Source organism: Ranitomeya imitator, chromosome 3, assembly GCF_032444005.1.
Source record: "Ranitomeya imitator isolate aRanImi1 chromosome 3, aRanImi1.pri, whole genome shotgun sequence".
Taxonomy (NCBI): Eukaryota; Metazoa; Chordata; class Amphibia; order Anura; family Dendrobatidae; genus Ranitomeya; species Ranitomeya imitator.
In genome coordinates this window covers 657,327,602-657,353,718 of record NC_091284.1, presented here as the reverse complement: position 1 = coordinate 657,353,718, position 26,117 = coordinate 657,327,602, and the positions used below count along the sequence as shown (strand labels likewise).

General features: G+C 46.6%; 1 protein-coding gene across 1 annotated transcript in view; it reads left to right on the top strand.

Moving 5' to 3' along the window:
- The first annotated feature begins 2,218 nt into the window (after nucleotides 1-2,218).
- The window catches only part of TSC22D1 (TSC22 domain family member 1), a 123,991-nt gene continuing 100,092 nt past the window's right edge, over nucleotides 2,219-26,117 (top strand). Inside the window, exon 1 of the mRNA XM_069758253.1 lies at nucleotides 2,219-5,434. Within this exon, the coding sequence (XP_069614354.1) occupies nucleotides 2,718-5,434 (2,717 nt within the window). The 5' untranslated portion in view covers nucleotides 2,219-2,717. The remainder of the gene's footprint in view (nucleotides 5,435-26,117) is intronic.

Below are 26,117 nucleotides of genomic sequence, written 5' to 3'. Positions count from 1 at the left end.
TTCTGCAGAACAATGATACCAAGCACACCTCAAAGTCCCCCAATTATTGGTTTCTGAAGAGGTTCTGGAAGATTCCGGCGTCACCTGAACCCTTTAGAAAGTATTTGATGGGACACAAAGAAGGCGGCTGCAGTGCAACACCAGGGAATATTGATAGACCGGAGGCCATTGCTGGCGAGGAATGGGCTCAGATCCCTTCAGAATATTATGAATACAGCAGGTTACAACAGCCAGCGGAGCTGCACTGAGTACAACAGACACTTGTCAAGCGGGGAATAATTCGGGGGCTTCTGTGGTCAGTGTAGGGGGCTTCAGTGGTCAGTGTAGGGGGCTTCTGTGGTCAGTGTAGGGGGCTTCAGTGGTCAGTGTAGGAGGCTTCTGTGGTCAGTGTAGGGGTGTGGTCAGTGTAGGAGGCTTCTGTGGTCAGTGTAGGGGTGTGGTCAGTGTAGGAGGCTTCTGTGGTCAGTGTAGGAGGCTTCTGTGGTCAGTGTAGGGGGCTTCTGTGGTCAGTGTAGGGGGCTTCTGTGGTCAGTGTAGGGGGCTTCAGTGGTCAGTGTAGGGGGCTTCAGTGGTCAGTGTAGGAGGCTTCAGTGGTCAGTGTAGGAGGCTTCTGTGGTCAGTGTAGGGGGCTTCAGTGGTCAGTGTAGGGGGCTTCTGTGGTCAGTGTAGGGGGCTTCAGTGGTCAGTGTAGGGGGCTTCAGTGGTCAGTGTAGGGGGCTTCTGTGGTCAGTGTAGGGGGCTTCAGTGGTCAGTGTAGGGGGCTTCTGTGGTCAGTGTAGGGGGCTTCAGTGGTCAGTGTAGGGGGCTTCAGTGGTCAGTGTAGGAGGCTTCAGTGGTCAGTGTAGGAGGCTTCAGTGGTCAGTGTAGGAGGCTTCAGTGGTCAGTGTAGGGGGCTTCAGTGGTCAGTGTAGGCTTCAGTGGTCAGTGTAGGGGGCTTCAGTGGTCAGTGTAGGGGGCTTCAGTGGTCAGTGTAGGGGGCTTCAGTGGTCAGTCTAGGGGGCTTCTGTGGTCAGTGTAGGGGGCTTCTGTGGTCAGTGTGGGGGGCTTCTGTGGTCAGTGTGGGGGGCTTCTGTGGTCAGTGTAGGGGGCTTCTGTGGTCAGTGTAGGGGGCTTCTGTGGTCAGTGTAGGGGGCTTCTGTGGTCAGCGTAGGGGGCTTCTGTGGTCAGCGTGGGGGGCTTCTGTGGTCAGTGTAGGCGGCTTCTGTGGTCAGCGTAGGGGGCTTCAGTGGTCAGCGTAGGGGGCTTCTGTGGTCAGCGTAGGAGGCTTCAGTGGTCAGCGTAGGAGGGTTCAGTGGTCAGTGTAGGGGGCTTCAGTGGTCAGTGTAGGGGTGTGGTCAGTGTAGGGGGCTTCTGTGGTCAGCGTAGGGGGCTTTAGTGGTCAGCGTAGGGGGCTTCTGTGGTCAGCGTAGGGGGCTTCTGTGGTCAGCGTAGGGGGCTTCTGTGGTCAGCATAGGGGGCTTCTGTGGTCAGCGTAGGGGGCTTTAGTGGTCAGCGTAGGGGGTTTCTGTGGTCAGCGTAGGGGGCTTCTGTGGTCAGCGTAGGAGGCTTCAGTGGTCAGCGTAGGAGGCTTCAGTGGTCAGCGTAGGGGGCTTCTGTGGTCAGCGTGGGGGGCTTCTGTGGTCAGCGTAGGGGGCTTCTGTGGGGAGTTCGGAGAACCACGCGGTCTATTAGTTGCCAGATTATCCGGTCTCCCCCTCTATGGACACTTTGCATTAGTCACCAGTTGGCTGCCGCTTCCTGTGACTCGGGAAGCTGGAGTGTGGAGATGGCAGACACTTCGCTCGTGTTGCTCCTTCCCACTGACATCACACACGTACAAGTCACAGTGTGACGGTGCAGATGACACACAGGTGGTCCCTGCTCCCCGGTGCTGCCTCCTCCACGTGTCCCGACCATTGCACAATGGCCTATGTCTCACACTGCCCTACATTCAACAAGCAGGACACGTCTGCATGACTCCCGCACTGACGTCATCCATGCGAGAGCCCGAGCGCTTCCGAAACCCTCGCCCTGCGTTCGGCAGTTTCCGTCAAGCTTCGGGCGAGCCCGCTGCGTCATGTTCGACTCTATCCCTCCCCCTGCAGGCCGGCCGTCTTGCTACAGCTCCTCTAGCGTCGTAGTGCGCATGTCCGGCGGCCATTTTTCCCGATTCTCCGCCCCTAAGTGAGCCGCTTCCCCGGCTGGCAGCCGCTGTCCTCCAATACCGTGTAAGATTAAGGAAGGGGGAGGGAGGCACAGGCGCCGTGTAACAGGGAGCCGGAGCCCAGAGACACTGCGAGAGAAAAGAAAGGCAGAGTCACGGGGGACAGAGCCAGGCTGAGGAGTCCATGAGCCGCCGGCCTCCTCCGCGCCACCGCTGACCCGGATTCTCCTCAGCGCTACACGGACACGGCTGGAGGATGGGCCCCGGCCAGGAGCTGTGCTGAGGACTGTAAGTGATGGCCGCGGCCACCGGCTGCATCGTCCCGGCCATCTCCGCACGCCGCATCCTCGTCATCCTCGTCTCCCGGCAGCAGAGTGACCACACCTGCCTTGTGGCCCCGGAGCCGCGCTGCCCTCCCCGCTGTCAGGACGCGGAGCGCGCCGCTCATCGCTGACCCTGCGGCCCCACATCCGTGCATTGTCCGCAGCCTCTGCCCGGGCTCCATCCGTACAGCGGGGGTCCGGCTCCCAGCTCGGGGAGTGAAGGTGGGTGGGCTGAGAGGAGGCGAATCAGCATGCACCAGCCCGAGCCATCTGCAGATCTAGCTGGCAGGAAGATGGCGCAGCCGGCAGACATCCCCAGAAGGGGCAGTGGGGCCGGTGTGAGCACCACAGGTGGCCCTGGGCACATCCTGCCCTCTGATGAGTACCAGTCTCCTCTGCTGGTGCAGCCCCCACCTCCCGCCACCTCCTCCTCCTCCTCACCTGGACCTCAGCAGCATCCTCCCCAAACCTTGAACTTGATGGCACAGCCCATGGTACAGTCTGGGGCACAGATTAAAAAGAAAAGTGGCTTTCAGATTACCAGTGTCACCCCTGCTCAGATTTCAGCCAGCATGAGCTCGAATAACAGCATAGCGGAGGACACCGAGAGCTACGATGACCTGGACGAGTCCCACACTGAAGACCTGTCCTCTTCTGAAATTCTGGATGTGTCCTTGTCCAGGGCTACAGATCTCGGCGGCCCCGAGAGAAGCTCCTCCGAGGAGACCTTGAATAACTTTCAAGAAGCCGAAACTCCTGGCGCCGTGTCTCCAAATCAACCGCACCTTCACCAACATTTACCTGCTAATGTCCAGAATATTCTGATAAATGGGAACGTGCACCATCTTCATCATCACCATCATGGACTTCCAATGCCGACCCATCATGGCTTATCCAGTGCCTCTGTGCCTGCAGCTTCTCACAACCCCACATCTGTGAAACTGGCTTCTCAAGGATCTACAGAGACTGCAGCACCTGTTTCTTCTGCAGCGCCACCTGTGGGGACTATGCCACCCATCGTGCGTAAAGCAAGTGGGCCTGTTAGTGCAGGGGTCAGTCCTGCAACAGGTAGTGGTACCACACATAATGTCACTATCCAAAATGTCAGCAGCGTGGCGGCCCCTGTGGGTCCTGTGCCCACTAGTGTAAATGTTAGCTCCACCAGTGTGACAAGTACTAGTAATGTCAGTGCTGTCTCTGGAAACGTTAATCCTCATTTAGGTTCTTCTGGCAATGGAAATATTGCTGCATCTAGTATACCTAGCAACGCTACTAGTGCCCCTGTAGGGCCAGCTGCAGGGCAGCAGCAGGCAGCTCCTTCGGCTGCTGCGACCTCCAGGTTTAGAGTTGTAAAGTTAGACTCCAGTTCAGAACCGTTCAGAAAAGGCAGATGGACATGTATGGAGTTCTATGACAAAGAAAATGCAGCAGCTGCTTCAGAGGGATCTGCGGTCAACAAAGCAGTGGAGAGCGTTAAACAAAACCCACTTGAGATGACGTCTGAGCGAGAGAGCACCAGTGGGAGCTCAGTGAGTAGCAATATCAGCACTCTGAGTCACTACACAGAAAGTGTTGGAAGTGGCGAAATGGGGACACCTGCCATGCAAGGATTTCAAGCACTGGGACCCCAGCAGATTGACTTCGGCAACCCTCTCGCCCAGAATGTCCCACCTTCAAATATACCACAGAGTGTTTCCCAGCCTCAGCTTGCACTGTTACAGCTACATTCACAAGATGCCACTTATTCTCCCCAGAAACAAGTAGGACAGGCCGCGCCAGCTGCTATGAATGCCCCTGTTGGTGTGCAGCCAGCTGCTGTTAGCATACTTGGTGTCCCATCTTCTATAGGGCATCAGCCGCCAGCAGTTTCTACGATGATCCCACCACAGTTGCCATATTCTCAACCGGCACAGTCCTTACAAAGTCTGCCGACTGTGCAGCAACAGCCTCCAACGATACAATATGCACATCCACAAACTGCTCCAACTCAGATGACTACTGGGCATGTCATGCCAACAAATCAGAGTTCTGTGCCAGGGAGTTTACCCGAATACATGCAGCATCCCCAAATTGTTCAGACAGGAGTGGCTCCTATACCGTCTGCGTCAGCTGGAGTGGGTAGTACCGCAGCATCAGTACCTGTTATCCAAGCACAAGTTTTGCAGGGGCAGATACAGTCTGTATCAGCACAAGTGCCACCAACCTGTGTAGCTCCAAGCCAGCCTGTGGTACACACTCAGCCCACCATATCGGCAACTGGTGGACAAATTGTAGGTGTTATGCAACAAGGCAATCTGCCAACTGCAGTGCACCAGGTATTTACCAGTCAAACTACACCATCTCTTATGCAGCAAAGTGTTCCAGCTCCTTCTCAGCCGGTACTTCCTCCCACACAGGGGATACCAGTTGGCGCTTCTACTCATCCACCTCCTGTAATGATTGCACCTCAAAATCCTCTGCTCCCTTCAAAGCCTCCAACTCAACTTGTTGAACCCACCGCTGTACAGGGAATGACCACTCCGCAAGTACCCGCAGTCAGTCCTTTACCCGCAGCTACCAATGTTCCAGCCGTTCAGCAGCTGGGGACGAGTGTACCTACTGGAATATCCCCCGCAGCTACCACCCTGGGCCCACCACCTACTGTTCCTCAACTTCCAACACCTCAAAATGGGAATTTGGTCCAGAGTGGAAATCATGCTCCAGTTATTGCAAGTGTACCCATTGCACAAAATATTGCTCTTCAGATGGCTGGTAGTGCTGGTCAGTTCTTTGCACCATCTCTTATTCAGTCAGTGGCAAGTCAGATTGAGGATGCTCGGCGTTTGATGGAGCACTCAATGGTGGGCCTACCGCATGTTCTGGAGGGGTCCTCTTTGGATACAAGTGGTGGTCTTCAAGGAGCGGGATCTTTACTTCCTTTGAAGTCTTTACCCCTGACCACTCCTCTGGTTGATGGAGAAGATGAAAGGTGAGAATGGCATCACTGTCATTGTATTCTGTTGTCACATGAAATATTCCTGTGAAGTCAGTTTCCCGTCTTTGCTTCCCCATTGTAGACTTTGTGTCTTAGGCCTGTGAGATGTTGGGACTATTGTCCTTGACACATAACAGGCATCCTGTATTATTCACTTGGTGGGATCTGAATGTCACAATTTCCCTTCGTGTTGTATGGATTTTCCTGTGCTCCCACCCAACCTCAGCCCAGAAGTGCAGTCCGGTGGTTTCAGTCCCTCGGCTTCTTGGCAGACAGTGATCCTTGAGTCTCACATGTAACCAGCTTTAGTTTTATTTGAGATGGTCTGGAATTGAAGTCAGCTCATTGAGATTTTACTGTGGTTTTCCTCATCTGCATTGGCTTGCATAATGGATATGATCACAGGTATTCACTATTTTATTAGCCAGCACAAGAGATTTGTCATCGTGTTCCCAGGCCTGCTCATCACGAAGCCGGCATTGTCATTTTTATATTAGCGGCTACGACGGGGGTGAAAAGTTCAGTTGATTCTCGCACCACTCGGAAAAAAAAAAATTCCATTGCTTGTTGTTCGTTTTTGTGTAAAGCAGAGGTTGCTCACTTTTTGTAGTGTGTGTTGTGTTTTTTTTTTGTTTGTTTTTTTTCTCATAGGTTTCCTTGTCTTGGATTCATGCCTCCTGGCTTTTGGTCAGAAACATTACACTAAAAGTGCAACAAAAAAACTGTGTAAATGATTGCATGCAAGATACCAGTGACAGGAAATCAAGCTTTTCATTGTAGGTTCTCTGCAGCTGCTCACTTCTTCCTGTAAGTGTTCGGTGCTGTGGTTTAGTCTACTTTCTTTAACATGTTCTGTAGGGACCTAGTGTCTCCTTCACCCACATTTACAACCCCCATCTCACTGGGGAATGGGTACTTAACAAGATGCCCAAAAAATGGAATGCATATGTGCCAGTTTTTTGTTCCATCTTCTTTGATACCAAGTGAGTAGAATGTGACAAAGAGAAATTAAAGTGCTGCATTTGTAGGCAAATGTATCACTGCAGTTAGCAGCATCTCATACTTTTGTGTCCTACAATCCTGCTTGAAGTGAACTGTCACCATGTTTGTCCCAAATTTGATACGGCCGCTGCCTCTCAGCGCTTATCTACAGCATTCTATAATGCTGTAGATAAGACCCCGGTCGGACTTGGGAACTTGGATCTTTATTTTAAACACGATTATTCATATCTTCTCTACAGCAAACGCTGCTGCAGAGAAAGATATGAATCGCGGCTTCAGCACCAGTGGGGGGGACAGCGCTTACAGTAGCGCTGTCTCCTGCACGGCACACGGACATAGTCCGCAAAAAATCAATGACATCTGCACAGATGCATTGATTTCACTGTGTCTACGTGTGTCAGTGGCTCCAGTACGTGAGGAAACTGTCACCTCACGTACCGGAGCCACTGACGTGTGAAACCGGCCTAAAAGTCATTATGGTATGTTCCCACGGTCAGTAAACACTGCTGGTTGGATGCTGCGTCCAACCTGCAGCGGCCAGATGTTACAGCATAGTGGATGGGATTTCAAGAAATCCCATGCCCACTATGCGTGCAGGGACGCCTCTGGCTTCCCTGCAGAGACAGACATGCGTCCGCGTCTTTCCAGACGACAGCATGTCTATTTATCTTGCGGAGACTGAGCGTAAGTATCACAAGTTCAATGCATAGGATGCGGTGATTCCACATGGTTCTATGAACACATGCGGAATTGCCTGCTTTCAAAAGCCGACAGCGTTTTGGACGGAGCGGACACGTACTGTGTCCAGAGCGCTGCCTAGTACTGACCGTGGGGACGTAGCCTTAACTCCTTCCCGACCTCCGCCGTACTATTACGGCAGAGGTCGTGTCCCCTGCTTTGATGTGGGCTCCGGCGCTGAGCCCACCTCAAAGCCAGGTCATGTCAGCTGTTTTGAACAGCTGACATGTGCCCGCAATAGCTGCGGGTGAAATCGCGATTCACCCGCCGCTATTAACCAGTTAAATGCCGCTCTCAAACGCTGACAGCGGCATTTAACCGGCCGGAAATGATTGCATCGCAGACCCCGTCACATGATCGGGGGTTGGCGATGCGTCAGGATGGTAACCATAGAGGTCCTTGTGGTCGGCGCTCATAGCAAGCCTGCAATTCAGCTACATAGCAGCGATCTGATGATCGCTGCTATGTAGCAGAGCCGATCCAGTTGTGCCAGCTTCTAGCCTCCCATGGAGGCTATTGAAGCATGGCAAAAGTAAAAAAAAAAAAAAAAAATTTTAAAAAAAAATCTGAAAAAAAAATAAGTTTAAATCACCCCTTTTGCCCCATTCAAAATAAAATAGGAAAAAAAAAATCAAACCTACACATATTTGGTATCGCCGTGTTCAGAATCCCCCGATCTATCAATAAGGCTGGGTTCACATTGCGTTATGGCAGTCCGTTAGACGGACTGCATTACACCGTAGCAAAACGCGGTGTAACGTAGTCTGTTAACGCTGCCATTAACCCCTATTATTGGGTGCATCGCTAGCGATGTGCCGTTATTTTGTAACGGACCCTTGGATGCAGGCTGCAGCGTTTCTGGGTCCGTCACCGCTAGCACTAACGCAATGTGAACCTAGCCTTAAAGAAAAGGATTAACCTGTTCGCTAAATGGCATAGCGAGAAACAATTTGAAACGCCAGAATTACGTTTTTTGGTTGCCGCGACATTGCATTAAAATGTAGTGACGGGCAATCAAAAGAATGTATCTGCACCAAAATTGTATCATTAAAAACGCCAGCTCGGCACGCAAAAAATAAGCCCTCACCTGACCCCAGATCATGAAAAATGGAGACGCTACGGGTATTGGAAAATTGCGCATTTTTTTTATAGCAAAGTTTGGAATTTATTTTTACCACTTAGATAAAAAGTAACATAGGCATGTTTGGTGTCTATGAACTCGTAATGACCTGGAGAATCAAAATGGCAGGTCAGTTTTAGCATTTAGTGAACCTAGCAAAAAAGTCAAACAAAAAACAAGTGTCGGATTGCACTTTTTTTGCAACTTCACCGCACTTGGAATTTTTTTCCCGTTTTCTAATACAATGATGATATTGAAAAGTGCAACTTGTCCCGCAAAAAACAAGCCCTCACATGGCCATATTGACGGAAAAATGAAAAAGTTATGGCTTTGGGAAGGAGGGGAGCGAGAAACGAGAACGCAAAAATGGATAAGGGCAAGGTCATGAAGGGGTAATGTTCTGTCAGTTTCTATTTAGTATCCTTATTGGGAACCTTTTTTCAGAAAGCTAGGTGACCATCAGACAGACCGCCATTTAAGGCTATGTGCACACGTTCGGAATTGCCACGGAAATTTCAACGGCAATTCCGCAACTTCCTCCTGCGGGAAATACGCATGCGGAATTGGCATGCATATTCCCACTAAACACTAGCATTTTTGCAAGCGTAATTAGCTTGCAGAATGCTCGCGTTTTCCAAGTGATCTGTAGCATTGCTTGGAAAACTGATTGACAGGTTGGTCACACTTGTCAAACATAGTGTTTGACAAGTGTGACCAACTTTTTACTATTGATGCAGCCTATGCAGCATCAATAGTAAAAGATAGAATTTTAAAAATAAAAAAATCGTGATTCTCACCTTCCGGCGGCCCCTGCAGCCTTCCCGATTCTTGCGATACTCCCGTTCCCAGTGATGCCTTGCGACAATGACCCCAGATGACGTAGCATCACCCGAGACCGCTACGTCATCACAAGTCATTGCCGCAAGGCATCACTGGGAACGGGAGCTGCCGGGAGCATCCCTAAGGCCTGGGCTGGATCCGGGGGCCAACAGAAGGTGAAAAATATGCATCATTAGCACAGCATTGCGGAATCCCATTGAATTCAATGGGTTCTGTTGTGTACGCATACAATCCGCAGTGTGTGCACATAGCTTTAGTGTGTTCAGATGAGACTTTTTTGGCACAGGTTTTTTTTTCTGTGTTGAGGGTACTTAATTATAAGGACGTAAAAAAAGCATCATTTATTAACCCTTACCTGACAACTGTGCACTTGTATGGCGCAGCGGATAAAGAAGTCTAGCGAACCATACCATGCATGTATGGCTGGTGATGGTGCCGGCTCAGCAGCAAAACCAGCCCCATCTGCAGCATGTGTTGAGTGTGTTTTGTAGCTGACACCCTGCTGCAACTTCTGCGGTCAGTTGTTTTAGATAGGCCGCCACAATACAATTGCAGAAAGCTGATGGTGTCTAAAGCAACTTAAAGGGGCTGTCCAGTTTAATTTGAGATGTCTGCAGTCACTGTTTAGCGGTCATAAGGCCCCGTCACACATAGCGACGCTGCAGCGATACCGACAACGATCCGGATCGCTGCAGCGTCGCTGTTTGATCGCTGGAGAGCTGTCACACAGACAGCTCTCCAGCGACCAACGATCCCGAGGTCCCCGGTAACCAGGGTAAACATCGGGTAACTAAGCGCAGGGCCGCGCTTAGTAACCCGATGTTTACCCTGGTTACCATCGTTAAAGTAAAAAAAAACAAACGCTACATACTTACCTACCGCTGTCTGTCCCCGGCGCTCTGCTTCTCTGGTCTGGCTGTGAGCACAGCGGCCGGAAAGCAGAGCGGTGACGTCACCGCTCTGCTTTCCGGCTGCCCGGCGCTCACAGCCAGACCAGAGAAGCAGAGCGCCGGGGACAGACAGCGGTAGGTAAGTATGTAGCGTTTGTTTTTTTTTACTTTAACGATGGTAACCAGGGTAAACATCGGGTTACTAAGCGCGGCCCTGCGCTTAGTTACCCGATGTTTACCCTGGTTACCAGCAAAGACATCGCTGAATCGGCGTCACACACGCCGATTCAGCGATGTCAGTGGGACCTCAACGATCAAAAAATGGCCCAGGCCATTCCGACACGACCAGCGATCTCACAGCAGGGGCCTGATCGCTGGTACGTGTCACACATAGCGAGATCGCTACTGAGATCGCTGTTGCGTCACAAAACTTGTGACTCAGCAGCGATCTCGCTATGTGTGACGGGGCCTTTAAGCTCTCAATGTAGGTCTGTGGGAGCCAGGACGAGGTTGTCATAGACTTGCATTGAAAAGTGACCTCCACGCTGCAATCCGGCAGGTCACAAACTGCTGGAGACCCCCAGAAGCAGCACCACAATAAAGTGTGTTGGATGCGTGTAAATCCACATTGTTCAGTGAACACATGCGGATTTTCCTGCGTGATTAGGACACAGTGAAAATACTCTGCGTCCAAAGCTCTGCCACTACCTGATCGTGGGAACATAGTCTAAGGCCGGAGTCACACTACAGCGAGATACGGCCGAGTCTCGCAGGTTAAAACCAAGCTCTGGCACTCCGGAGCGGAGCGTGCGGCTCCATGTATTGCTATGAGGCCACACGCTCCGCTCTGGAGTGCCGGTGCCAGAGCTTGGTTTTAACCTGCAAGACTCGGCCGTATCTCGCTGTGTGTGATCCCGGCCTAATAGTTGAAGACAGTGGCAGGTAAGTACAAGTGCAGGGACCTTACATTAGTGGCCACAGGGTATTAATCAAACAAAACGCTGGAGCGATTGCTTTAACTCGATTGGTGAAGACTGCAAAAGTAAATTGTGTAAAAATTTGTTTTTTCATCATGCTATCAAAATAAATGGATCAACTAATGATCAAAAAGTAAAAAACAGCAACAAGAAAATTACGGTACTGAAAAAACAAATTGGCTCATTATATAAAAAAAAGCCCTTGGTAATAAAATGGTTATTTCTCTGTGTGGCGTTATAAAAAATACATTTTATTTAGTAAAAATTAGTTTTTAATGTTCATAAGTCGCAAAACAGAAAATCTATGAAAATCTGGTATCACTGTAAACAAACTTGCTTGAAGAATAAAGCTGTCTTCACACTATTACTGCACAGTGAATGGTGTTATGAAGAGGGGAAAAAAAAGGAAACCATTCCTCAATTGCTGGTTTTTTTTTTTTTTTTTGTCACTGTCACCCAAAAATCAGAAAGAAGTGATAACATTTTGTTAATGTAGTCGAAAATGGTAACAAAAAACAAACAAACTGCAGCTCATCCCCCAGATCCTATTGTAATCCATCTGATGACTTTTTCTGCATGATGAATGGCATAATAAATATAAATTCAGGAATTTATTTGCTTGGTCCATTCGGTCTCCCAAAAGTTCTGTAAAAACTAAGAACATTTTTTATATATCCCAAAATAGTATCGGTAAACACTTCAACTCCTCCAACAAAAAAGTAAGCCGCCACTGAGACCTGTGAAAAAATAGAGGTAGCTATAAGGCCGTTTCACCCCCCGCGTGGTGCTGAAGCCGCTAATCATTTCTTCTCTCCAGCATATTTTGCTGGAGAGAAGATATGAAAACTCCTTTTTTTTTTAAACACACACAAAAAAAATAATTCCTGTCCCCAAACCCCTAACACCCCCTGTGCCCCCCCCCCCCCCCCCCCCGCTGTTAATAAAATACTTACCCGGCTCCCTCGCTTGCGCTGCTTCCTGTCCTCGCCGCAGCTTCTCCTGTATGAGCGGTCACGTGGTGCCGCCCATTTCAGTGATGAATATGCAGCTCCAGCCCTATGGGAGGGCGCACAGGGGGTGGGAGGGGGTTGGGGACAGGAACAATGCTGGAGAGAAGAAATGATTAGCGGCTTCAGCACCATATGCAGGGGACAGCGCTTAACTCTAGCGCTGTCTCCTGCACGGTCCGTGTGGTCCTCAGTCGGCACACGGATGCCGCACGTGTGCCACACTGATGTGCCACATAAATGCACGGACACGGATAATTCCGGTACCGGAATTATCTGGACGTGTGAGACTGGCCTAAGACTGGTCTTAAACTCAGCCTGATTTTAAAAGGGCCACACATAGTGGAAAATTTGAGCGTGACTGTCCGCGTTCTTTGTGGGAAAAGATGATGTTTTCAGTGGTACACTTTTTTTTTTTTTTTTTTCTATATGACTTTCTGATCATTTTTGTACATTTTTGATGTGCTTTTTAACGGTGTTTATTACACTAGTTTGACTTTTTTTTTACTTCAGTTTTCACTTAAAACGTCATTTTAGTTGGAAAATATTTTTATTTTGAAGTTTTTTTTTGTTTTTTTTTCTTGTCCCCCCACTTGATCCCATACAGTAATATTGTTTAGCAATTAGTCACACACAGTAATTCTGGCCCCAGTCGTGTAATAATTTCCCCCATCCTGCTCCCCCTCTTGTAGTAATGTCCCCATCCTAATCATCTTGTATTAATGTCCCTCATACTGGTTCCATCTTGTGGTAATATTTCCAATCCTGGTCCCCTCTTGTAGTAATGTCCCCTATCTAGATCCTTGTTTTGCAATAATGTCCCTCCAATATGCAGTTGTTCACATACATGGGGAAGAACAACCACAACTTCTCGCCTGACTTTGCTCTCACTGAAGAGCATCCTCTTCCTCCTCCCCAGCCGGAGTGGCGCATGGCGGACGTCAGCTGCTAGCCTCTGATTGGCCGGTTGCTAGTATAATTATTGTGGTGCAGAGAGTTGGTCTCTGCGCTCTGATACAATGCAATTGAATGTCTCCAGCAGAAAGCAAGCTCTGGCATTAGCACTGACTCCTTGGACTCGTTTGTCTCGGGAGCTCAGGGGCATGGGGCCGCAATCCCCCAAACCACAGTTAATATTGACATGTATGACATTACATCAGAGAGGGGTTCTCCACTTGAATCTGTTGCCTAGTACTTACCAATTCACCTATACATGGGGTCAGTATGAAATTGGTAAGGGTCTAGCACCCACCGATGAACTGAAAACTGCAGTGTATGCAGCCATCATCTGGATGCTCCTAGACATACGGTATGAGGCAGTTAGTTCAGGTTGTTTTCTACATTACGGTCTGTGTCTGGACTGTGGAACATGGACATGTGAATTCAATTTTGGTTGCCTTATACTGCTCCAGAAAGTTGGCACGCATCCTAAAAACTATTGTTTTTTTCACCTTATTACTTTTTAATTGGTATAGAAGGAACGCTGAAAGAATTGACATGCTGCAGGTTTAAAGACACTGCAGTTCACAAATTCATGAGGAAATAAGGAAAGAAACTAAGTGTGTGTATAAGACTTCTGAGATCTCATAGGTTTTGCTGGCACTGTAATAACAGATTTTAGCTCGCATAAAAATGTGAACATAGGCTAAACACTAGAACCGATCCCTGAGGCGAGAAAGAAGAGGTCTAAAACGCACCATTTTTTAGGGAAATTAAGCAGTTAACGCTCTCCCTCTCCGTCTCCCTCTCTCCCTCTCCCTCTATAGTAAAAATAGCAGCGTTAACGGACTGCTAAACCGCAATGGGGGCACTGACTGGAGGGGAGTAGGGAAAGTTGAATTCATGGCCGGACTGTGCCCGTCGCGGCCGGCCGTAACCAATTCGCAACACGGGATTTCCGTAACCCTTAAACGTTACTATTTGTTGATACTTACCGTATATACTCTAGTATAAGCCGACCCGAGTATAAGCCGACCCCCCTAATTTTGCCACAAAAAACTGGGAAAACTTATTGACTCGAGTATAAGCCTAGGGTGGAAATGCAGCATTTACCGGTGAATTTCAAAAATAAAAATAAATCATTATTTTCCCATAGCTGTGCCATATAGTGCTCTGCACCGTTCATATTTCCCCATAGCTGTGCCCCATATACAGTGCTCTGCACCGTTCATTGTGCCCCATAGCTGTGCCCCATATACAGTGCTCTGCACCGTTCATTGTGCCCCATAGCTGTGCCATACAGTGCTCTGCACCGTTCATTGTGCCCCATATCTGTGCCCCATATATTGTGCTCTGCACCGTTCATTGTGCCCCATAGCTGTGCCCCATATACAGTGCTCTGCACCGTTCATTGTGCCCCATAGCTGTGCCATACAGTGCTCTGCACCGTTCATTGTGCCCCATAGCTGTGCCCCATATACAGTGCTCTGCACCGTTCATTGTGCCCCATAGCTGTGCCCCATATACAGTGCTCTGCACTGTTCATTGTGCCCCATAGATGCTCCACATAAATTTGTGCCGCCGCTGCTGCTGCTGCAATAAAAAAAAAAAAACACATACTCACCTCTCTTGCTTGCAGCTCCCAGCGCCTCCATCTTCCCGGCGTCTCTGCTCTGACTGATCAGCCAGAGGGCGCCGCGCACACTATATGCTTCATCGCGCCCTCTGACCTGAACAGAGCGCAGACACCGGGAAGATGGAGCGACGCCCGGCGGCTGGAACGCGGACAGGTGAATATGACATACTTAGTCCCAGCGATCCGCGATCCTCTGCCTGTCACAGCTGTCTTCGGTGCCGCAGATTCTTTCTCTATCAGCGGTCACCGGCACCGCTGATTAGAGAAATGAATACGCGGCTCCACCCCTATGGGAGGTGGAGCCGCCTATTCATTTTTCTAATGAGCGGTCCCACGTGACCGCTGAAGAGGGAAGACGCTGCAGCACAGAAGACCGTGGGACGGCAGGGACAGCGCGAGGATCGCTGGGACTAGGTAAGTATGCCTCAGCGCCCTCTCCCCCTCACCCGCCGACCTCACCGCTACCGTGACTCGAGTATAAGCCGAGAGGGGCACTTTCAGCCCAAAAATTTGGGCTGAAAATCTCGGCTTATACTCGAGTATATACGGTATATTTATTCCTAGCTGGTACTTTGCACCTTATCTTTATATAAACTATTATTTTATCATCATATATATGCACTGGCTTTGGGTTCATTGTCATTGACGGCTGTGGTATCAGGTGTATTATTAATGTTTTATATATAGTCCTTTGAACATGTGATTACTTTGCTGTCATTATGATGATGCTGATATTGTGAAGGTTACTCCATATTGACTGTTACCACTTTTTCCAGCCGTACCTTGTGGTTTTTCTGTATTTTTTTTGGTTCCCCTTGGTTATATATGGTATTTACTTGATTGATTTTATTGGTGTTATAATAAAATTTATATATTTTGTTACTTTTTCGCTTAGTGCTTTTTCTTTGGTGTATTTATGAATAAATATATATGTGTATATATATTCTATCCAAACAAGAATTTTTTTTAATGTATCAGAAAATGAAACTGGCTAATGTATATACAGTACATTTTTCCATAATATCAGCAGAAAAAAAAAATTAAAGGAAATGTCTATTCATTTTTTTTTTCTATTTGGTGTTGGGGTAGAAACAGACTCTTTTTGGAAATGCATTTGAACATATTAACTTTTTTTTTTTTTTTTTTTCTTTATTGCTGATATTCCCCTGTAACTTGGGATTTTGGCCTCCTGACTGAATAGCAGTGTTGATGGGGTCTCCAAGGACCCAACACTAGGTCCAGAGGAAGAAGCGCTGCTAGCGCTTCGTATATTGTATACACAGAGCTTGTTCAGCGCTGTCTACAATGACTGGGAAAAGCCTAGATGGTAATAAATCTTAGGGCTGTGTCTTGAGGATGGCTGAAGACTAGTGTATGAAAATCCGAGTTTCATCCCGAAAACTTTTTTTTTTTTTTTTGTTTCATTCGTGTCTTTTTTTGTTTGCCCATGTGAGATCAGTGTGTGACCTGTTTTCATATAGCTACACTAAAAATGTACATGACCTAATACAGTTTCCTAGGTTTATAATAGAAATGTATCTGTAAAAATCAGATGATACTTGGATATTCCATGTGGAATCTGTTTTTTTTGTTTTATTTTTTTGCACACTTGTTGACTTGAAAGTAGTGCTTGCTTGTTTTTTCTTTTTAAATTTTCTTTTTTCTCTTGGACAGTTGGACCGAACAGCCCTACTGAATAACATGGGTCTCGTATCGTCCGTGCGCTATCCGATTTCTACACTCGTCGGCATAGGCAGCATCAATAGTAAAAAGTTGGTCACACTTGTCAAACACGGCTTGACACGTGTGACCAACCTGTCAATCAGTTTTCCAAACGATGCTACAGATCACTTGGAAAACGCGAGCATTCTGTAAGCTAATTACGCTTGCGACACGCTGGTGTTTAGCGGGAATAGCATGCCAATTCCGTATGCTTATTTCCCGCCACAGGGAGTTCCGGAATTGATGCTGAAATTTCCGCGGCAATTCCAGACATGTGCACATAGCCTTACATCTGAATGGATAGATCAGCGCATGCTCGGACCTTTCCATTCCCAGCAGCACAAGACAGAATCCCGATCTTGAGATAGATGCTGGCCTCAGCGGTTGGACACGCTTCTCTCAGACAATTGACATATCTTGTGTATAACATAATTGTATGGGAATTTCCCTGAGCAGCTTAGAAGATGAAAGCGGATCTGTAGCTATGGGTAACGGGCTCTTGTCTTCCAGATATTTCAGTAGCGTTCTGTTTTATCCTACCTGTAACAACCCACCAGGCAGGTAGCCAGTCTTTTTATACAGCATAAATCTACTATTTCCTGAGGCTTCACCCATTCATTGACTCCAATAGATGTCTATTTTGACTCCCATTTTTGGTCATCTTGCGCACCCCATCAAGGAGTCGTAGAGTATTGTCATTTTCAGCGTGGTGTGAGTGGTTAATAACCAGTTTTAGGATTGTTTCCCAGGACTTTTATTTCAGGAAACATTAGTAATGTAGCCCAAGCGGCAGTATTGACTCTTCCTTGTTATAATTGTGATCTAGAAATAAGCCGGTGAATTTCCATCGCCTCTTTGTATACAGGGAATGTTGATGATGCTGTTGCCAAATGAGGTTGAGAACAAAAGCCTTTTGTTAACACCTTTAGTGCTGGAAGGCTTTGCACATGTTGATGTCTATAATGGAGATGTAGCGGAATAACTTCAAAAATATTATACATAAGTAATGTTCATTGCCTGCAGTATAATAAACATGAAAATCCATCTGGTATCTACAAGTCTATATAAATGTGTCCATGCAGACTGTTAAAGTATGAAGCAAGTTAGTACATCGCATTGTTGGCGTCTTTACATTGCAGATTTGTTTTCTGTTTTATTCGGATTATTGACGGTCATGGTGCACTGTAAGCTTTGAATATTAGTAATGCTCTTATGTAAAGTAGTTGTATCCGTGTGTTATTGGCCATTTATGAAATCCGCTGTGCACAGCCTTACCATTAGCTAATCTGCCAGGAAGATTTTCCCTGATTTAGGAAGAGATCTGCCACATTTAACATGGACTATGCATCCTTTAAAATCGGAAGTCACTATAAGGGTAGGCTCACACAACCTTATCAAATTTTCTGGTTGAAACTGACGATTTTTTAATTTTAATTTTTTTTTTTTTTTGTTGCAGCTATTAATAATTTACAAGATGGGAAACTAGGCTATGTTCACACACTGCGTATTTGCTATGTTTTGTTTTTCCCGCAGGCAACACCTGCTCGAAGCTGATACAAAAAAAAAAGCAGGTTTTGCTACATATTTGTTGTGGGTCTTTTTGCTGCGTTTTTGTTGTCCCTTGCCTGTGCAGATAAATCTTAGTGCCCCTCAAAAAAGCATGATGCAACTTTCTTAGGTTTTTGCACCAAAAATGCAGCAAAAACTGATACCTGTGTCTTTGCACTTACCCATTGCCTCCTGTGGGTGAAAAAAATGCAAATGTGCAGAAAGAACGCTGACAGAAGTGACATGCTGCAGTTTTCAAAAACGTAACACTGCTCCAAATTGGTCAGGAAAATAAAACCAATTTGTGTGCTTGAGATTAATGAAATCTCAGACTTTGCTGGTGTTGTAAAACGTAGCTTAAAATTTGCATAAAAACTGCAAAAATTCAACATGTGAAAATAGCCGTATGCATTGCAATGTATCTGTAAAAATTGGAATATTATATATAATATATATTTGTTTTTGTTTTTGTGCACTCCCATATCCGGTGCTTGAGTGTGTGAGGTTCATCCGTTTTGTAGAAACCACTCGTTGGTCAGGTGAAAAGATCTTTCGTCCTGCACAAAACATTGTTCTCTGCCGCACATTGCCTTTTATAAACGTTACTCGCTTTCCCGAGAACAATGGCAGCCTATGTGCACTGAGCTATCTAATAAGAATGATTCAGGGTGCATTGTTAAGCATCGTCTGTACAAACAGACTATTAAATGATCCTTAAAGGGACTGTCCAGGTTTGGGATCAAAGTTGCATTCACCATGTTGCTGCACTTCCTCATACAGCACACACAGGGTGATGGCGACAATATGCGATCATGTGCCGACTAGACGTGCATGGCCTCCTTTAGATCACTTGCATTGAGCGAGGCCGCACTCGTTTAATCTTATCAGGATTCAGAAGTCTGCAGTCGCATAGTGTCTGCAGGCTTTCATCCCAAATCTGGACAACCCCTTTTAAGCCGCTGACGTGATTTCTGATTATGTTCTCTTGTCCACTAAAACTAAAATCATTGGGTGTGTTGAAATCCAACTGCCCAATCCTTTTGTTCCCTACAATCTGTCATGGTGGGGATCAGGAGGTCCCTATGCACATTCTCCGTGGCTTTTCTACATGCATTTGCATATTTCCCATAAGGGATGGGGGCAGTGTTCTGGATCACTGCGTTGAAAAACACGTGATGGTGTCTCCGCGGTGTTGGATGTTTTGATCTCCCCGAGGTCATTCATCCTTATGTTTATAGTCCTTTTACTAGGCACTGCTCCTAATAGCCAGTTTCCTACTCCACACTGATGAGGTGCAGATACCCCGAAACAGCTGTCTGTGGATGGATACCATGTTTTGGCATAGGTGGTTTTCCCTTTTTGGATGCTGCCCTTCCCGTGGTTGTTCCTTCCCGGTGAAAGACCTGGCTATTTATTGCTTGCGTTGAGAAACACGTGATGGTGTCTCCGCGGCTTTTCTACATGCCTATACATATTACAGGCTGGGCCAAAATCAGTGGGAAAGGTATACTGGCCTTTACCTGCACAATGGAGACCAACAAAAGGATAGTCTTAGTGCTTTGTCATGTGAACGGACCCTATTTACTGCAATTATTATATGTGGGAATGTTTGCACGCACGGGCAGCTTTCCTGAAGTACAGGTCCTTCTCAAAAAATTAGCATATAGTGTTAAATTTCATTATTTACCATAATGTAATGATTACAATTAAACTTTCATATATTATAGATTCATTATCCACCAACTGAAATTTGTCAGGTCTTTTATTGTTTTAATACTGATGATTTTGGCATACAACTCCTGATAACCCAAAAAACCTGTCTCAATAAATTAGCATATTTCACCCATCCAATCAAATAAGTGTTTTTTAATAACAAACAAAAAAACCCAACAAATAATAATGTTCAGTTATGCACTCAATACTTGGTCGGGAATCCTTTGGCAGAAATGACTGCTTCAATGCGGCGTGGCATGGAGGCAATCAGCCTGTGACACTGCTGAGATGTTATGGAGGCCCAGGATGCTTCAATAGCGGCCTTAAGCTAATCCAGAGTGTTGGGTCTTGCGTCTCTCAACTTTCTCTTCACAATATCCCACAGATTCTCTATGGGGTTCAGGTCAGGAGAGTTGGCAGGCCAATTGAGCACAGTAATACCATGGTCAGTAAACCATTTACCAGTGGTTTTGGCACTGTGAGCAGGTGCCAGGTCGTGCTGAAAAATGAAATCTTCATCTCCATAAAGCATTTCAGCCGATGGAAGCATGAAGTGCTCCAAAATCTCCTGATAGCTAGCTGCATTGACCCTGCCCTTGATGAAACACAGTGGACCAACACCAGCAGCTGACATGGCACCCCACACCATCACTGACTGTGGGTACTTGACACTGGACTTCAGGCATTTTGGCATTTCCTTCTCCCCAGTCTTCCTCCAGACTCTGGCACCTTGATTTCCGAATGACATGCAAAATTTGCTTTGATCAGAAAAAAGTACTTGGGACCACTTGGCAACAGTCCAGTGCTGCTTCTCTGTAGCCCTGGTCAGGCGCCTCTGCCGCTGTTTATGGTTCAAAAGTGGCTTTACCTGGGGAATGCGGCACCTGTAGCCCATTTCCTGCACACGCCTGTGCACGGTGGCTCTGGATGTTTCCACACCAGACTCAGTCCACTGCTTCCTCAGGTTCCCCAAGGTCTGGAATCGGTCCTTCTCCACAATCTTCCTCAGGGTCCGGTCTCCTCTTCTCGTTGTACAGCGTTTTCTGCCACATTGTTTCCTTCCAACAGACTTACCATTGAGGTGCCTTGATACAGCACTCTGGGAACAGCCTATTTGTTGAGAAATTTCTTTCTGGGTCTTACCCTCTTGCTTGAGGGTGTCAATGATGGCCTTCTTGACATCTGTCAGGTCGCTAGTCTTACCCATGATGGGGGTTTTGAGTAATGAACCAGGCAGGGAGTTTATAAAAGCCTCAGGTATCTTTTGCATGTGTTTAGAGTTAATTAGTTGATTCAGAAGATTAGGGTAATAGGTCGTTTAGAGAACCTTTTCTTGATATGCTAATTTATTGAGACAGGTTTTTTGGGTTATCAGGAGTTGTATGCCAAAATCAACAGTATTAAAACAATAAAAGACCTGACAAATTTCAGTTGGTGGATAATGAATCTATAATATATGAAAGTTTAATTGTAATCATTACATTATGGTAAATAATGAAATGTAACACTATATGCTAATTTTTTGAGAAGGACCTGTATATACTGAATGGCCATTGTGCACTGTGCTGAACACATGATAATGGCAGGAATAGGATGGTTCCATGCTGCAGCGTCAGACTTGGTGTAAAGCTCAGGTATATTTATGATTGTTACATAAGAAATGTGACATCCAGGAAAACCTGTTCACTGGCGGCTCCATGTCACTGCTGATACTATCTTTAGCCTTACACCCAAGCTCTACCCTACAGTGTGCAAATCTTGTTCAGTACTGTTGTGTGTTTTCTAGAAGATAAAGGAATATTATGGTAGACCCTGCACGTCCACCTAAAAACGTGGTAGAAAGGGAATGAATGAGCCAAACGCCCGTTACAACAGCTAATGGTAGAATCATTATTGGTATAAGGCTCAGCAGGCGTATTCGCAGCTCATGCTCTGACACACGTACAGTGGCACGTTTTGGTCATTGGCTATAATGTTTTGAAAACTTTTTATTTTTGCAGTGGCCAGCTGTATAGGAAACTTCATTTGCTGCAATTTCCAATACTGTAAAAAAAACCAAAAACCTGCTGTCCTGTTCCAGGTTTCTAAAGGCCTATGGCTTAATTTGAGATATACAGTGGGGCAAAAAAGTATTTAGTCAGTCAGCAATAGTGCAAGTTCCACCACTTAAAAAGATGAGAGGCGTCTGTAATTTACATCATAGGTAGACCTCAACTATGGGAGACAAACTGAGAAAAAAAAATCCAGAAAATCACATTGTCTGTTTTTTTTATCATTTTATTTGCATATTATGGCGGAAAATAAGTATTTGGTCAGAAACAAAATTTCATCTCAATACTTTGTAATATATCCTTTGTTGGCAATGACAGAGGTCAAACGTTTTCTGTAAGTCTTCACAAGGTTGCCACACACTGTTGTTGGTATGTTGGCCCATTCCTCCATGCAGATCTCCTCTAGAGCAGTGATGTTTTTGGCTTTTCGCTTGGCAACACGGACTTTCAACTCCCTCCAAAGGTTTTCTATAGGGTTGAGATCTGGAGACTAGCTAGGCCACTCCAGGACCTTGAAATGCTTCTTACGAAGCCACTCCTTCGTTGCCCTGGCGGTGTGCTTTGGATCATTGTCATGTTGAAAGACCCAGCCACGTTTCATCTTCAATGCCCTTGCTGATGGAAGGAGGTTTGCACTCAAAATCTCACGATACATGGCCCCATTCATTCTTTCATGTACCCGGATCAGTCGTCCTGGCCCCTTTGCAGAGAAACAGACCCAAAGCATGATGTTTCCACCACCATGCTTTACAGTAGGTATGGTGTTTGATGGATGCAACTCAGTATTCTTTTTCCTCCAAACACGACAAGTTGTGTTTCTACCAAACAGTTCCAGTTTGGTTTCATCAGACCATAGGACATTCTCCCAAAACTCCTCTGGATCATCCAAATGCTCTCTAGCAAACTTCAGATGGGCCCGGACATGTACTGGCTTAAACAGTGGGACACGTCTGGCACTGCAGGATCTGAGTCCATGGTGGCGTAGTGTGTTACTTATGGTAGGCCTTGTTACATTGATCCCAGCTCTCTGCAGTTCATTCACTAGGTCCCCCCGCGTGGTTCTGGGATTTTTGCTCACCGTTCTTGTGATCATTCTGACCCCACGGGGTGGGATTTTGCGTGGAGCCCCAGATCGAGGGAGATTATCAGTGGTCTTGTATGTCTTCCATTTTCTAATTATTGCTCCCACTGTTGATTTCTTCACTCCAAGCTGGTTGGCTATTGCAGATTCAGTCTTCCCAGCCTGGTGCAGGGCTACAATTTTGTTTCTGGTGTCCTTTGACAGCTCTTTGGTCTTCACCATAGTGGAGTTTGGAGTCAGACTGTTTGAGGGTGTGCACAGGTGTCTGTTTATACTGATGACAAGTTTAAACAGGTGCCTTTACTACAGGTAATGAGTGGAGGAAAGAGGAGACTCTTAAAGAAGAAGTTACAGGTCTGTGAGAGCCAGAAATCTTGATTGTTTGTTTCTGACCAAATACTTATTTTCCACCATAAAATGCAAAAAAATGATAAAAAAACAGACAATGAGATTTTCTGGATTTTTTTTTCTCAGTTTGTCTCCCATAGTTGAGGTCTACCTATGATGTAAATTACAGACGCCTCTCATCTTTTTAAGTGGTGGAACTTGCACTATTGCTGACTGACTAAATACTTTTTTGCCCCACTGTATACTCTTGGAGCGCCTTGAAGTCGACTTGATACACACAAGTTCATAAGCTTGTATATTTCCCCGATATGTGCTCATTTATGCCATACTTTGTATATGCTGCCCTTTTCTTCCATTGTAAAATCCATCCTATGCATATTGTGGCATTGCTTTTATATAGAAAAGTGAATGACAGCTTTTCAGTACTTTAAAACAAAGCTTTATGCGGACACTCTTTTAGCATACAGAGCCCATAGAAGTCTATGGATATGAGAATGAATTTTCCACCAAATGACTTCAGTGAGGAAAAAACACAGTAATGAAGACCTGAAAGTAAAAAAAAAAATGTAGTTTTCCATAGGAATAGTGATTAAATAAATTGTAGTAAATCCTTATTTTAGAGTAATAACTGAAAGAACTTGACGTGTGAAATTTCTGAAGGCCACATGAAGCGCCTTGGAGATGTAATGTATTAATGCCTTAAAGGGAACCTGTCACCCCGAAAATCCGGGGTGAGGTAAGCCCACCGGCATCAGGGGCTTATCTACAGCATTCTGTAATGCTGTAGATAAGCCCCCGATGTAACCTGAAAAGGGAGAAAAAGACGTTATATTATACTCACCCAGGGGCGGTCCCGCTGCTGGTCAGGTCGGATGGGCGTCTCCGGTCCGCTGCGGCGCCTCCTATCTTCTTTCCATGACGTCCTCTTCTGATCTTCAGCCACGGCTCCGGCGCAGGCGTACTTTGCTCTGCCCTGTTGAGGGCAGATAGTATCAGGATCCTAGAAAACAACCAAAAAAACAAAACGCAACAAGGATCCTTAAAATATAACTTTTAATATTTAAAGCTAAAAAAGTTTGTTCCAATATATGCAACAAAGGTATTACAAGTTATAACCCATGAAAGTCAGATACAAACTACCTTACCCTGTCTGGTAGCCTATTCTCAATCACTACCTGACAGCGGAGGTTGGCACCCTAAGTTTCTGCGGTAGGCGCCCCCGCTCCTCGACGACTGGCCCTAATAGCCCTAAATAGACCCTATATTCCCTAAAAAAGGCGTGTCAAATCTATCCACCCCAGAAAAAATGAAAGAAATATTTCTTTCATTTTTTCTGGGGTGGATAGATTTGACACGCCTTTTTTAGGGAATATAGGGTCTATTTAGGGCTATTAGGGCCAGTCGTCGAGGAGCGGGGGCGCCTACCGCAGAAACTTAGGGTGCCAACCTCCGCTGTCAGGTAGTGATTGAGAATAGGCTACCAGACAGGGTAAGGTAGTTTGTATCTGACTTTCATGGGTTATAACTTGTAATACCTTTGTTGCATATATTGGAACAAACTTTTTTAGCTTTAAATATTAAAAGTTATATTTTAAGGATCCTTGTTGCGTTTTGTTTTTTCTGTTGAGGGCAGACAAAGTACTGCAGTGCGCAGGCGCCGGGCCTCTGACCTTTCCGGCGCCTGCGCACTGCAGTACTATCCTCTGCCCTCAAGAGGGCAGAGCAAAGTACGCCTGCGCCGGAGCCGTGGCTGAAGATCAGAAGAGGACGTCATGGAAAGAAGGAGGCGCCGCAGCGGACCGGAGACGCCCATCCGACCTGACCAGCAGCGGGACCGCCCCTGGGTGAGTATAATATAACGTCTTTTTCTCCCTTTTCAGGTTACATCGGGGGCTTATCTACAGCATTACTGAATGCTGTAGATAAGCCCCTGATGCAGGTGGGCTTACCTCACCCCGGATTTTCGGGGTGACAGGTTCCCTTTAAACACATTTAGTCCCGTTTCACACGTCGGTGGCTCCGGTACGTGAGGTGACAGTTTTCTCACGTACCGGAGCCACTGACACACGTAGACGCATTAAAATCAATGCATCTGTGCAGATGTCATTGATTTTTTTTGCGGACCGTGTCTCCGTGTGCCAAACACTGAGACATGTCAGTGTTCGTGGGAGCGCACGTATTACACGGACCCATTAAAGTCAATGGGTCCGTGTAAAACACGTATCGCACACGGACGTCCGTGTGCCATGCAGGAGACAGCACTCCAGTAAGCGCTGTCCCCCCCCACTGGTGCTGAAGCCGCCATTCATATATTCTGTGCAGCAGCGTTTGCTGTACAGAAGATATGAATAATCCATTTTTTGTTTAAGTTTATCGTGTATAAAATAAAGGTCCATGTCCCCACCCCCTGTGCGCTCCCCCCCCCCCCCCCCCCCCATTTCCCGCTGTTCTGAAAATACTCACCCGGCTCCCTCGCTGGCTGTCGCTGCTTCCTCTCCTGGCTGCACCTTCTACTGTATGCGGTCACATGGTGCCGCTGATTACAGTCATGAATATGCGGCTCCACCTCCCATAGGGGTGGAGCCGCATATTCATTACTGTAAATGAGCGGCCCCACGTGACCGTAAAGGGAAACCTGCAAGTAGTTGTATCTAATGCACGTTAGATCCTCCCTATGTGCATGGTGGATCATTCTTTCCCCGTGTATGTAGCCTTGCTGCTCACATCCCCATTTTGTAATGATGCTATTCTGGACGGTCTTCTGAAAGCTTTGCTGATCATTTTCTTCGGGCCAAGGAAGTTGCAGCTAGTAATCCATTTCCATATTTACATTTGTACTGGAAAGACTACCAAATGAAACCAATGAGCTACAAATATTACTGTCCTTGATTTTAAGGAAAGTGATCCAATATGACATGAACAAGGCAAAAGTATGTGAACCTTTGCTTTTGGTATCTGTGTCCCTTTTCTGCAGCAATGACAATTCTGGCCCAAGAATGGCAGTGTTTGCATTGTATCACGTGGGTCATTTTACACAGGCACATTGCCGGTCGGCACTCATTTAC